The sequence below is a fragment of the Penicillium hordei genome (genome assembly GCF_028827395.1).
Source record: "Penicillium hordei strain IBT 12815 chromosome Unknown utg000001l_segment0_segment0, whole genome shotgun sequence".
In the NCBI taxonomy this organism is placed as follows: Eukaryota; Fungi; Ascomycota; class Eurotiomycetes; order Eurotiales; family Aspergillaceae; genus Penicillium; species Penicillium hordei.
This window is the reverse complement of record NW_026623142.1, coordinates 8421273-8433570: the sequence shown is the minus strand read 5'-3', so window position 1 is coordinate 8433570 and position 12298 is coordinate 8421273. Positions and strand designations below refer to the sequence as shown.

At 50.2% G+C, this 12298-nt stretch overlaps 4 protein-coding genes across 4 annotated transcripts; 1 reads left to right on the top strand and 3 right to left on the bottom strand.

Moving 5' to 3' along the window:
- Positions 1-560: 560 nt before the first annotated feature.
- N7537_003211 (acetyl-CoA synthetase-like protein) lies at positions 561-2637 on the bottom strand (the record flags this gene model as incomplete). The annotated part of the gene is made up of 2 exons (XM_056894269.1): positions 561-591; positions 650-2637. 2 exons carry the CDS (start codon positions 2635-2637, stop codon positions 561-563), a joined length of 2019 nt encoding a protein of 672 aa, XP_056759264.1.
- A 1213-nt stretch (positions 2638-3850) lies between these two features.
- N7537_003210 (cytochrome P450) lies at positions 3851-5658 on the top strand (the record flags this gene model as incomplete). The annotated part of the gene is made up of 3 exons (XM_056894268.1): positions 3851-4093; positions 4184-4795; positions 4897-5658. 3 exons carry the CDS (start codon positions 3851-3853, stop codon positions 5656-5658), a joined length of 1617 nt encoding a protein of 538 aa, XP_056759263.1.
- A 363-nt stretch (positions 5659-6021) lies between these two features.
- On the bottom strand, positions 6022-7082 carry N7537_003209 (RTA1 domain-containing protein; the record flags this gene model as incomplete). Its single annotated transcript, XM_056894267.1, has 2 exons — positions 6022-6293; positions 6389-7082. The coding sequence occupies 2 exons, from the start codon at positions 7080-7082 to the stop codon at positions 6022-6024; spliced, it is 966 nt and encodes a 321-aa protein (XP_056759262.1).
- Positions 7083-8899: 1817 nt separating this feature from the next.
- On the bottom strand, positions 8900-11996 carry acoC (uncharacterized protein; the record flags this gene model as incomplete). The annotated part of the gene is made up of 6 exons (XM_056894266.1): positions 8900-9282; positions 9351-9528; positions 9600-9976; positions 10044-10581; positions 10649-11266; positions 11364-11996. The coding sequence occupies 6 exons, from the start codon at positions 11994-11996 to the stop codon at positions 8900-8902; spliced, it is 2727 nt and encodes a 908-aa protein (XP_056759261.1).
- Between the last annotated feature and the right edge of the window lie 302 nt (positions 11997-12298).

The window sequence follows — 12298 nt, the reverse complement described above, 5'->3', positions numbered from 1 at the left end:
GCATTCAGACGGGCCGTAAGAATTGAACACTCTTGTGCGGTGTGCCCAGGTAGACAGAACCACAGGATTTAGCGGCTCACCACTGAGTGCTAACGTGGACAACGAAGGCAGCTCCGCCGGGGAGAGGGTAGCCGCGACCGTAGATGTCAGTTCCGCATAGCTGATCTCCATTCGCGCGGCCGTCGCTTCTAAGGCGTTCATGCGCTGCTCTTCGGACGGCACGCAAACACAACCGCCGGCCTGTAAGGTGCTGAATATATCGCACAGGCTCACATCAAAGGTGTAGGCAGCGAATTGAAGTGTCCTGGTATACTGATTAATTCCCATGGCGGCCGCGTGGGCTGTGAGACTGGTACACAGCGACTGGTGCTCCAAAGCGACACCTTTAGGGCTACCAGTACTTCCTGAGGTGTACACAACCCATGCGATATTCCGCGGCGTGATGCTAGCTTGTGGCGGTTCCATAGTTGTAGGTATATTCGCCATCAAGGTGGTATCGACGACCACCGTATTCGCGTCTAGGCATTCCAGTCGACTCTTCTGGTCCTGATCAACAAGAATCACTTTGGTTCCGGCGTCCTGAAGAATATTCTGAAGACGTGGCAGTGGACTACTTCCCGACAATGGCAATACTGCGGCGCCAGCATACAGAGTGGCCAACATGGCTACCACAGCCCATTTAGACTTGTCCATACACAGTCCAACGGTATTTTCGGGTCCTACTCCCAAGCTGACGAGGAAATGGGCCAGTGAATTACTGTAGCTCGCTAACTCGGCGTACTGTAACTCACCATCCCATGCATCGACTGCGATGGCCGTGGACCGGCTCATCACCTGGTCAGTCACCAGATCGTGAATACACCGGCTCACTGGCTTGGGAACGGCGGTGTTCCAATCTAAAATCAGCTGCCGGTCACTCGGGGAAATTCCCATCGCCTCTTGCAACGGTCGATCCCGGGCCAACGGGTGGCACAATCCCTGCGCCAAGAAGATGAATTGTTCCATAACCTTAGTCAAGTCCGCTGCAGCAATCATATCTTCGTCATACATAACCTCTATCTTCACAGCTTCACTCCCCAGGGTACACTCCACGTTTACAGCGTAGCTGTCGAAGTCCTCCATTGGTAGGGAGATCGGACTGAGTCCAGGGAAGGCTTTGTAGACATCTTGTTCCGATGCTGGCTGGATAATCAACAGGTTCTGGAGTTCCAAAACATCATGCAGGTCCGGTAGCATGGTTTTTATCATCTGCAAACCAGTGTGCTCATGGTCAATCATGTCAGTCGCTTGGCGCTGCACTGCCTGTAGGAATTTGCCAACTGTCTGAGTCGGGTCAATGCCGATACGCACGGGAACTGTAGTGATCAATGGGGCTGCAATCTCGGCGATCTGCGAGACAGGGGCATTGCGGCCCGATACCGTAGCAGCAAAAATGATATCGTCCTGCCCAGTGTACTGGGATATGACTAGCGCCCAAGCGGCGCGCAAGACATGTGACATCATGACGAGTCCTTGTTCGGCGCCTTCGAGAATTGGGATTTCGCCTTTGAATTGGGCCCGGGGACTAGGCTGATAGTTGGGGTGGAGTAATGCTGGCCAATGCGCCACGGAATTAACATTCTCGCGCTGAAGTTGGTGGCGCCAGTAGTTTGCAGCAATAACCGGGTCTTTTCCTTCCATGTATCGCACGAATCGGGTATATGGGATAGATTGCGGCAGCTGCTGTTGGAAGTAAACTGCGGCTAAGCGGCGGTAGAGGAGCTGCGCACTCCATCCATCGTAGATACTATGGTGAGCCGTCCACATAAACGTCGCTCCCTCTCCATCGACTAATTTCGGAACGAGTCCGCAGCGGGCTAAAGGCTGACCAAGCTGCATACCTTCTTTTCGATCCTCCGCCAGATAACTCTTAAGGGTGGAACTGTGTCGCCAAAGAATGCGGTTGCGGGTCACCACCTGCAAAGATCGACCACTGGGTCCTATGATAATTCGAGTGCGAAGAATGGCGGTCCGCTCTATCAAAATATCCCATGCTGCTTGGAAACGATGGAGATCGATGTTTGGTCCCAGGGCAAATGCTCGGCGGTCGACGTAGGCCGCTGGTTTGCGGGCAGAGATGGCCATCAAACCTTCTTGCAACGGAGTGCATGGGTACACATCTTCGATCGAGTCTGCTTCAAGCCCACACTCCAGTGCAACCTGCTGAAGCAGTCGTATTCTCTCTTCAGGTGTAGCCCGGCTGTAATCCTGCCAGATACTGAAACGTTCGGATTCGCCTTCCTTGTGTCCGGAGGTCCCCTCGACTGTTGAGTAGGCTGGACTATCATTTTCTCGAGACGATCGCAATTTGGTTGTCGAGAAGAGCTCTGCAATGCTGTTTAAGTTGATGATATCGCCCGTCTTTACTTCGATTCCTCTGTCCTCGCATCGCGCAATTAGGCCAATTGCCGCAATGGAGTCTCCACCCAGTCCGATGAAGGACTGAGACTTATCCAGCTTTTCGACCGGGATTTTAAGTACCTCAGCACAAATTTGGAAGAACTGTTGTTCATTGTTTGTTGCCATTTCTCCGTCAAAGAAGGTGTTCGTCTCACTATCGCTCTTTGGAGAATTTGAGGCACTGTCCGATGGGGTCATGGTGTTTGTAGATGAACTAGAATAATACATAGTTACTGGTAACTTGAAGCTTCCTGCGTTTCAATAAGTCAGAAAGGTAATACAATGGAATCTTTGTATTTCTGATGACTGTACACACCCTATGTCAGGCTTGCTAGCTCTGATGAAAACAACTTGGATAAGGGACAGGGTATGCTGGGCGATTGGGGTTAGAAATCTTTGATCCAATCATGGGTATTGACTGCTATTATGTTTCTCACTGATTGCCATAGCTTGCCATATCTCAGGGCCAAATCCTAGTCCTGACGTACCATTGCCGCAGCCCTGCTCCAGAAACGGTTGAGGGTTAGGGTCCATGTAGACCTCCGCATATTGCATTTTCGGGTACCCGTAGGTTACCCGCAAACTCAGTGGGAAGACGATCAACCCCAGTTAGCATGGTGCATCATCTGAGGTTCTCCATTTCTTCTGACCTTTCCCCATGAATTTCTCAGCACAATTCTTTAGTGCATTGTTATTACTAGAGTCGGCAGTGGATGCGATGCCCTGCTCCCTTAGTCACCGGACCCGCTCGGGTGTAGGCTACGGTGTTGGGTTTATGGCTGAGGTCATCATTCTTACTGTCAGACTGGGATATGGCCCCCCTAGGCTCTAAACAGGAACCGAGGTTTTTTGTTATGGTCTAGTGGTAAAATAGGCTGTATCTTTCCCACACTTACCACAAACGAGTGTGCCACGCAATCGAGGCACTCTTATAATCCAACTGTAGAAAGGGCTCTACATAACATTTTATTACTATATTAATAATATCCTTAGGTTATCAATGATGGATAGGGCTTCTGGCTCATATGTGCATCATGAATATATGTAATTTCGAGATACATACTAAAATTCAAACGAAATGCATGTGATACTCCGTTAAGTATTATACCTTACCTGGAGACTGACTTCGGAACCTTCCGAGGTTGGATAGAATCAACGCCCAGAACCTTGAAGAGCGGTCACACTAGGCATACATCCTAGCCAGGTTAATTATTTCCCAAGTTGTGGTACAAGTTTGCTCTTATTTATCGTCATAGCGGCCAGCACTGGTCGTGGCCGGCACTAGCAATGCCTTACGTGGGAGCTCACTCCCTCCTCTCTTGAATCGATCTGAAGTGTTTGTTACAACAAAGGTCAGGAAGGTCGATTATCATCTCACACACCGACCAACACAGGCTTCTCTTTGCATGCCATGGAGATGCTGCATGAACTACTCCTCCGGGGAGTACCGAAAGTGCTGCTGCTGCAAGGCGCCATTGGGATCATTATCTGCTTAATGTTTCACCAGCTTGTATTGTCGGATTCGCACGAGTATAAACAGTTCTGGAAGAAACAGGTCTGGGTAGGCCTTCGCGCGGAATGGTTTCCCAAATTCAGAGCCTCACTGCGAACTATCAGCGGTATCCGCCAGATGCTGGATGAGGGCTATGAGAAGGTTGGTTCATGGGCATCCCCTTATACTTCCGGTGACAAGCCTGTTCTTGTGAATCTGTTCCACTAATCAAAAGAGGATTGAATCGGACAGTATTCCAAAAATGGCAAGGCTTTCATCCTGCCCACCATTGCCGAAGCTCCCTGGGTGGTGTTGCCACCCAGTAGCATGCGTGAGCTGCTCTGCAAGTCAGACGCTGAGCTGGATCCGGACAAAATCCACGCAGAGCAGCTGCAGCACTACTATACTCAGGGGCCTCTCGGGTGGCATGCGGTGCAAGTGCCTATCCAGTTCGATCTGGTACGCCGCCAGCTGTCACGACAACTTCCTCTGGTGATCGCGATCATGGCGGAGGAGGTCGACTGCAGCTTTCGGCAGTACTGGGGCACCCAGCAGACGGCTACGGAGGTCAATGTCTTCGAAACTTGCACACAAATTGTGACGCGTGTCGCCAATCGCGTCTTTGCCGGTCCAGATATCTGTCAGAATGAGGATTTCCTCCTCCATTCGCGCCGCTACTCGGAAGGCGTCGCGCGCGCGGGAATCATCATCCGCTTGCTACCGCGATGGCTGCGTTGGCTTCTCGCCCCGCTTATAACATATCCAAATCGCAAGAACTACCAGGTCTGCCTGGACATTGCTCTTCCCGTTGTCAACGACCGGCTGCAGAAGACCCTTATGGGAGACCCCACATGGAAGGCTCCGGTCCGTAAACACCCTCCTCTTTCTTTACCTGCATTCTCTTCATCCCAATTTGTTTCCAATCATCAAACATGGCGCCAGAAAATCTTACTCTTATTTCGTAGGTCGACGGACTTCAATGGCTCCTGGACGATTGTGTGAAGTGCGACGACGCACGCGAAATCCATCCAAGTTTGATCGTCCAGCGACTATTAATGCTCAATTTTGTTGCGATAGAAACGATGGCTATGTCTATCACCCATACGGTAGTCGATCTATACTCTGCGCCCGGTTGCGCTAGCTTTGTCGTCGGGCTCCGAGAGGAACTTGATCGCGTATGGCACGAGGAATCGCAACAGCAGCCGCAGCCACAGGCAGGGCAATGGACCAAAGCTAGACTGGATCGGCTGGTACGAGTTGATTCGACCATCCGGGAGTCCATGCGAGTGTCCGATCTGTCGTATATTGCTGTTCCACGCATAGTGGCGCATCCCTCAGGCCTCGACTTCCGTCACGTAGGAGGATTGCTCCATATACCGCGGGGAGTGCGAGTGTGCGTGCCAGCCCATGCCATCCACCGCGACCCAGACTACTACTTAGATCCACTCACCTTCAATCCCTTCCGGTTCAGTGATACTGCCCAAGTAGCTGCTGGTCGGAAAGCCTCTTCCATCGCGACTGCGACCGACACTTTCCTCGTCTTTGGGCATGGGCGACATGCCTGCCCTGGTCGATTCTTCGCGGCCCAGACGATGAAGTTGATGCTGGCGTATCTCGTGCAGCATTATGAGGTAGACCCGCTCAAACACGTCGTGCAGAAGGAAGTGCAGGTTGGGACAGCTCGGCCCAATGCCAGTCTGTGTCTGCTTGTGCATCGACGGAATTGACGGGTGGCGGGATTCTATTTTCCTATTCCGGGGGACGCATATCTCGAGTACAGCTCCCAGGGGTACAGGAAGGGATGACTTTAGGTGATGATGAAGCTAAGCTTCAGTCGGTGGCCCAGGTAGCAGGGAGCGATATCGAACCGGAAATCCCAGACCCATAAATGGAAAATAGCTTATTGTCTCCGAGCGCCTACCACCCTCTGTTGAAGCGTGGTGGGTAGTTGTGACAGAGTTTATCATCCCCCCGCGCAGCGGATAACAGCAGCAGCATATGCGGTAATCGGCCAACTATGGGACTAGTCAAGTAGTACAAAAATCTATTATTTATATGCCTCACCCCAGAGCAGCACCACGAAAGGCGAACTATATACCCAGGCCTTGACGCATCTCTATCTGACTCGACTGACTCGACACGCGAGTCAAACCCGACTGGTCGGGTGCACTCCAGCGCTCCCGCGGGAACACCAGCCCAGGATGGATGGTTGTCAAGGCACCACATGCGATGATCATCATAGTCCCTTCGAGGATCATGAAAGTGACCTGATCATTTGCTAGTTCACTTGTAAATCCACCCTTGAGCTCTGCGACTCGGAAACACGAACGAATGAAAATGGTGATAGTGGCGACCACCAAGCCTTGGGGAATCATTTGGGTAAGCAGGAGTCGAAAAACATACCAATCCAAGTCAATGAGAGAGGAAGAGAAGGAGGGAAACAAGGACATCGCTTACAGGCCAAAAACCCCGTCCATTTCCACCCAGTTTCCCACTTCGTGGGTAGAAGCGACGCCGGCCCGCGCGCCTGTTGACGTCGCACTCGAATCGCGAAGTCTACTGCGAGGCCGACAAATCCTGCCAGCGAGACCACCTGGCACGCCAAGCCAGCAATCATAATGTTGATCCCAAGGTCGCTTAGGCTGGTGTTAGACGTCCCGGCAGTGGACGTGATCGCACCACCCGCGGACTGCAAGATCAAACAGACGACATCGCAGGAAATAAAGATCTTCGAGTATGTGCGGGGCTGCAGTCGGGACAGCGAGGTCCGTCCTCCACGCGAGGCACCAATGCGCCCATTGTACTCAATCACCACCCGACTAAAACAAAAGTAGATCCCAGCACAGATGAAGGCGGGGGCAATGGTGAGGCAAATCAGGTACTGCAGGAAGGCGTTGAAAGAAAATGGGTCATAGTGAAGGTTGATTCGCCCGGCGTAACCTATAATCTCCAGGAGCAGGCCACAGCCCAGGGCAATCAAGTATGAGTAGGTACGGTACCACACACCTAGGACCAGATGAAGTACCATCGCGATAGAGAAGAGTGCGAGAAATAGAGCGTTCCCGGCCAGTGTGGGAATGTAGTGGATCATAGCATAATCCAGAGTACAGGTCTTGAGAGTGCATTCGAAGGCTCTAGTGATGATCGACATGTTGAGCGATGTGGATCGATGGAGTCAACCAAAGGTAGGAGCGTTAAACTGGTCCGAGGGGAAACAATATAAAGGTATTCCAAAAAAGAAGGTATAAAAGTAAAGAAAAATGAGAGAACTCTAAAGGGAAAAGGGAGGGGATTAGGAAGATATTTATATACATATATACATTCTCCCGTAGAGTGAAGGAGTATAGATGTAATGAGATAGGGGCTTGCCAGGTTCCAAACGAAAGTATATCGGGTGAAACCAAAGATAGATTCAGAATCCCAGTCACTCTTTCAAAGGCCCAAAATCCACTACAGCGCGCGCCCCTCCCCCAAATGCATGTTTTGTAAATACCGACTTCGCCACTCAGTGGCCGCCTATATCAACGCTTTCCTTTCATAACCACTATTATCATAAGAAGATATGGATATGCAATAAGCTATCAAGGGAAGGACGGTGATTATGTGGCAGAATATAGGTGGAGATTCAAGTGGGTTTTTACCAAACATGTATTGGGGGACTGTTGTCATACCACCTACGCCTGGGCCTTCGGTTGATGCGTAACGGACCGCTGGTAGCTTCGAACTAGAACTAAAAAAAGCTACGGTGGAGAGTGCCACAGAGCGGCCCGTACGCTACCGAAAAATTAGGGAACGGTTAGCTCAGCCGAGGAAATTAAGTGAATCGGAGATCAAAGATCTACAATCTATAACCACGTCACTCTACAAGTGATTGGACTATTGTTGTAAAGGAATGAAATATCCGGTGCGTGCTAAGCTCGACAAAGCAAAAAGGAATGAGAAATCAAAACATCTAGACTTCCAAGGCTACAAAAACATTACATCTGCGTCAAGACCCGAGAGCCCCAGGGGTCCGCCAGCCTGATACTTTTTTTGCCTGAATATTGAGGATCAACGAATTCAAGCAATCGGTTAGAATTTATAGAAACGGAAATAAACAAATAGTGAAAAGTAAAACGTTGATTGTTTGACTCCACTGCTAACTAGTTATGCCTAAATGCTCAGATATTTTATTTGGTGTATAAAGGTACGCTGAATGTCGAGCACCCAGGTAGTGTAGAGAAAATATATATTTCTACAAACTCAGAAAACAATCTTCCCAAAAAACACCAAAACACTACCTACATCATCCTTAAATTGATATTTCAATAGATAATTAACTAAAAGCTCAGTCTATTCTTCCAGAATAAAGAGTTATTTCTTAAGCTTTCAAGACATTTATGGTAAGAATACATACTCCGCCCAATACATGGCCCACTCCCGGTGGGAGTTGGGCCGCACGGGTTATTTTTAGCCTCTAACCAGCCCTTGAAATTCTTTTACCAAAATTACAGACCGCTTGCGAGGGTCCGCCACCCGAACGGAGGATATAGATTTATTTCAACCTCTACGAAGGTGCAGCCGAATGCCTGATTTTAATGGTTTAATGGCCTAATTAGTACTAGTTCTCACTAATTTTGGATCGCCTTCGACACCACTTAATACCATGTTTTGTAAGTAGTAGTCCCTATAGTAGGTTGAAAGCCATGAACTGTGAATCTACAACATAAATCTAAATCTAAAATATCGGTATATCCTCTCCGCAAATTGTGGATATCAATTGTAAAGGATCTGCCGTAGTCTAACTGTAGTGATCAGGTGATATACCGAGTATTGTACTGGGTTTCAACCCTGTAATACTACCATTGTATTCGACAGTTGGCCCCTCAGCTTTCGGTTATGTGGAAGCCTACATATAATTTTGCAATTGCAGGTCTATTTCGCAGGCACAGGAAATTGACTCAAGACAGAGCCAAACGCAAACACAATTCACCATGCGAGCACGTCCCGATTTCCCAGGTTTTTCTGACGCCCGCCTAGATGCATCTCGGCCAGCTCTGATGCCGACACTGTCTCCAACAATTGATCGTCACAGAGCGACTGGAACACGGCCTTGCCAAACTTCTTGTACGCCGCCGCAAGTCCCTGTTGCTCGATTAAGGCCAACTCCATCTCATCAAGCACGAACGGGTACGACTGCCCGCCCACGGTAACTAGTCGACGGGGAAGGTTGATCTCAATATCAACGCCAGTTTGGACCGATGCATAGAAGTTGTCATCGGTGATGGTGAGGCCCAAGAGACCGATAGTGGGCTGATTACGCCCATAGATGAAGGAGAAAGAACGTGCAATCACACATTTCACGCCGAGACCTACGGTTCATACCTGTTTAGAGCAAAATCCTTTTTTGGATATTCGGCCACAAGTGGTGGTCACTTACCTTTCAAAGCACGTGGCGCTTCTTCACGCGATGAACCACAGCCGAAGGCTTTGCCAGCGACGACCACGTCCAAACCAGCCCGAACCTGGTCGCGAAACTCGGGGTGGGTTAACTCCAGGCAGTGACTGCCGAGCAGGACGTCGGTTGGGCTCTCCATAATGAACGCAGCTGGAATAATCTGGATCATACGTGGTTAGCCATCGCTAATGCCGCGGTCAAAGAAATTGAAAGAAAGTCCGGGGAACTCACCGCGTCGGTGTCCACAAAATCACCTAAAGCAGAGACCTTGCTACAAATAATCTCCTCTACGGCACTACTGATTTCCTCATTCAACTGCTCCTGTCTCGGTTTCTTCGTCTCAGCGGCTGCAACTTCGCGAACGGACAAGTAAGGCTCGGGCGCTGGAGGCATAGCTGACGGGATCGACGCTGCACTCTGTACGGCACCCCCTTTGGAACCATCTCCGGACTTCTGACGCGGCTCAGCCTTCCATCGCCGGCAAATTTCAAGTAAAGTGCAATATCTCTCAACCGACACTTGGCTAAGAAGATCGCGAGGGTCGGTGAGTTGCATACTAAAAGATGAGGCAGCGACTACAGCGGCGGAGCAAATATGTGCGATGGATCCTGCGGGGAGACAAGGTCAGCCAGTCGTTGTTTGACGTAGGTCAATTATCTAGGGAAGGAGGCCAACCTGGACCCATTCGGTTCTTGAAGTTGCGGTTCTGTGATGAAAGCCAATTCTCGCCAGCCCCTGCGCGGTCGGCTCCCATCCCCAGGCACAGGCTGCAGCTCACAGCTGGCTGTTGAAACCCGGCCTGGGAATAGATATCTAACAAACCCAAGTCGCGCAAATTCTTGACAATTGGTAAGCTTCCAGGGACAACCATCCGCTTCCCTGTAGCCAGCGGTAGCCCGATCTGAAGACCCGCCTCCAGGACTAAGGCGCCTAAGATCAGATCTTCTTCGGTGGTGGTACAAGCACCGATGAAGCAACCCTCAAAAGCCATGTTCAGTTTATCAGTCACTTCCACTACGTTGTCAGGGGACGGATAGAGCGCAATAAAGGACTTGACCTCATCAAGATTGATCTGAAAGGTCGCGGCGTACGTGGCATCTGCATCCGGTTGAAAATACAGAGATTGTGACTTGTAGCGGCTTTGAGGGCGATCCGAGATGAATTGGCTAGTGATCTGGTCTGGGACGAAAATACCTGTAATGGCGCCCAATTCCTATTGTCCTTCCTTTGCATCAGTCACTGGTCGGGGCTAGGGCTAGATCAGAAACAAAGTCGCGTACCGTGCACATATTACAGATTGCGAACCGGGCATCGCACGAAAGGTAGCGCGTGCCTGGTCCTCCGAACTCTATAATTCGATCAGCAGCATGCGTGTTGCGCTTGAGCAATTTTAGAATGTAAAGGATCACATCTTTGCCCCGGATGTACCACGCAGGCTCGCCCGTGAACTCCACCCGGATTGACTCAGGGGTTTTGATCCATGTCTCACCGGTGGCCAGAGCCGCCATCACATCGGCCGCCCCGAGGCCAATAGCGAGCGAACTGACGGCACCTGCCGAACAGGTGTGGGAATCCGAGCCTAGAATGAGCATGCCCGGTTCGGCTCGCTCCCGCACGAATTCGGTGTGGAGGATGGTATACTGGGGAATGAGTTTGATCATCAGCAACGACTCCCAGTGAAAGTCCAAGAATGGGATATGGCAGGAGCTGACATTTGAGCCTTGGTTTTCAGTCATCTTGAATTTTGTCTTTGCATCTTCCATGCCGTCAATAAGCTCCCGAACCCGCGGTTGGTGATATGTACGGGGATCAACCGTGTGATCTCCCGCCAGCCAAAACCGGTCATTTCTCCAGACCGTAGGCTCCTCCCCTATGCTGGTCATACTGTGCTTCATGCCCTATAGAATAATTAAATTTGCCGGATAGTTTCTAAGATGCGCAAGTTTCACTCTGGAAGGCTTCATCAACTGAGAGGGGGATAAAAAAATGACCTACCACCCAAGATAACTCACTGGCAATAATCCAGTCAACTGAGGTTCGAACAAAGTCACCACTTTTAAGACCATGTGCAGATGGCAGCGAAGATGGCAGTGAAAATGCATGATGAGCAAGAATCTTCTCGGCCAATGTCATGGGCCGCGTGACAGAAGTCTTAACGGACAGCGGTGCGGGGAGGCATCTACCTGATTCAGCGGAGTTCAGAGACTCCAGCCATGCCTCAAGGAGATCCTGCAGGTCTTGAAGTTGCATCTGACTGAGCGACCAGTCGATGCATAGTGCCTCTGATAATCCCAAACCACCGCGCTCTGTCTCCCTGTGACACAGGTCGAGGACATATCGTAGTGTAGATGCATCTGCTGGACGGCCACCGGCCTCTAGTTCGTTGCTGAGATGGGTGATAAATGCCTCGGTATTGGTCACTATTGAGCAACCGGGGCTTGGAGGGCTGATATGGGATTCTTTAGTTAGGTATAGGAGGGTCTGGGTTGGATTGATGTCTTCAATGCTGCATTCCCCCAATCGAATCCCACGGGTGTCTTCTAGGATCTTCACCACTGCGTGAACGAAGGCCCTCGCATCCCCGGGGAGACTGCGCCCAAAGATATACACAATTGATTCACTTGGCATTTTGTTGGTCAAATGTTTAGAGGAAGTTTGTAGTGTCATAAGGTGGGGTTTGACTATTTATATGCGCGAGGAGATAGGCGTCCGTGTTGAGGACTATCCACATGCTTACGATCAGCCTAGATCTTCGGTGGAATCAACTGCATTTATCACTGCCATTTTTCATTGTATCACAGTAGTACAGACTAGTACAGACCATTATGCCTTTTATACCTTCAGCCAATAAAGATATGCTTATTACCCCTATGGCATATAGGAATCTCGCCCTTTTTCTCTCCTCACATCGGGCCGCTGACTGTGCTCAT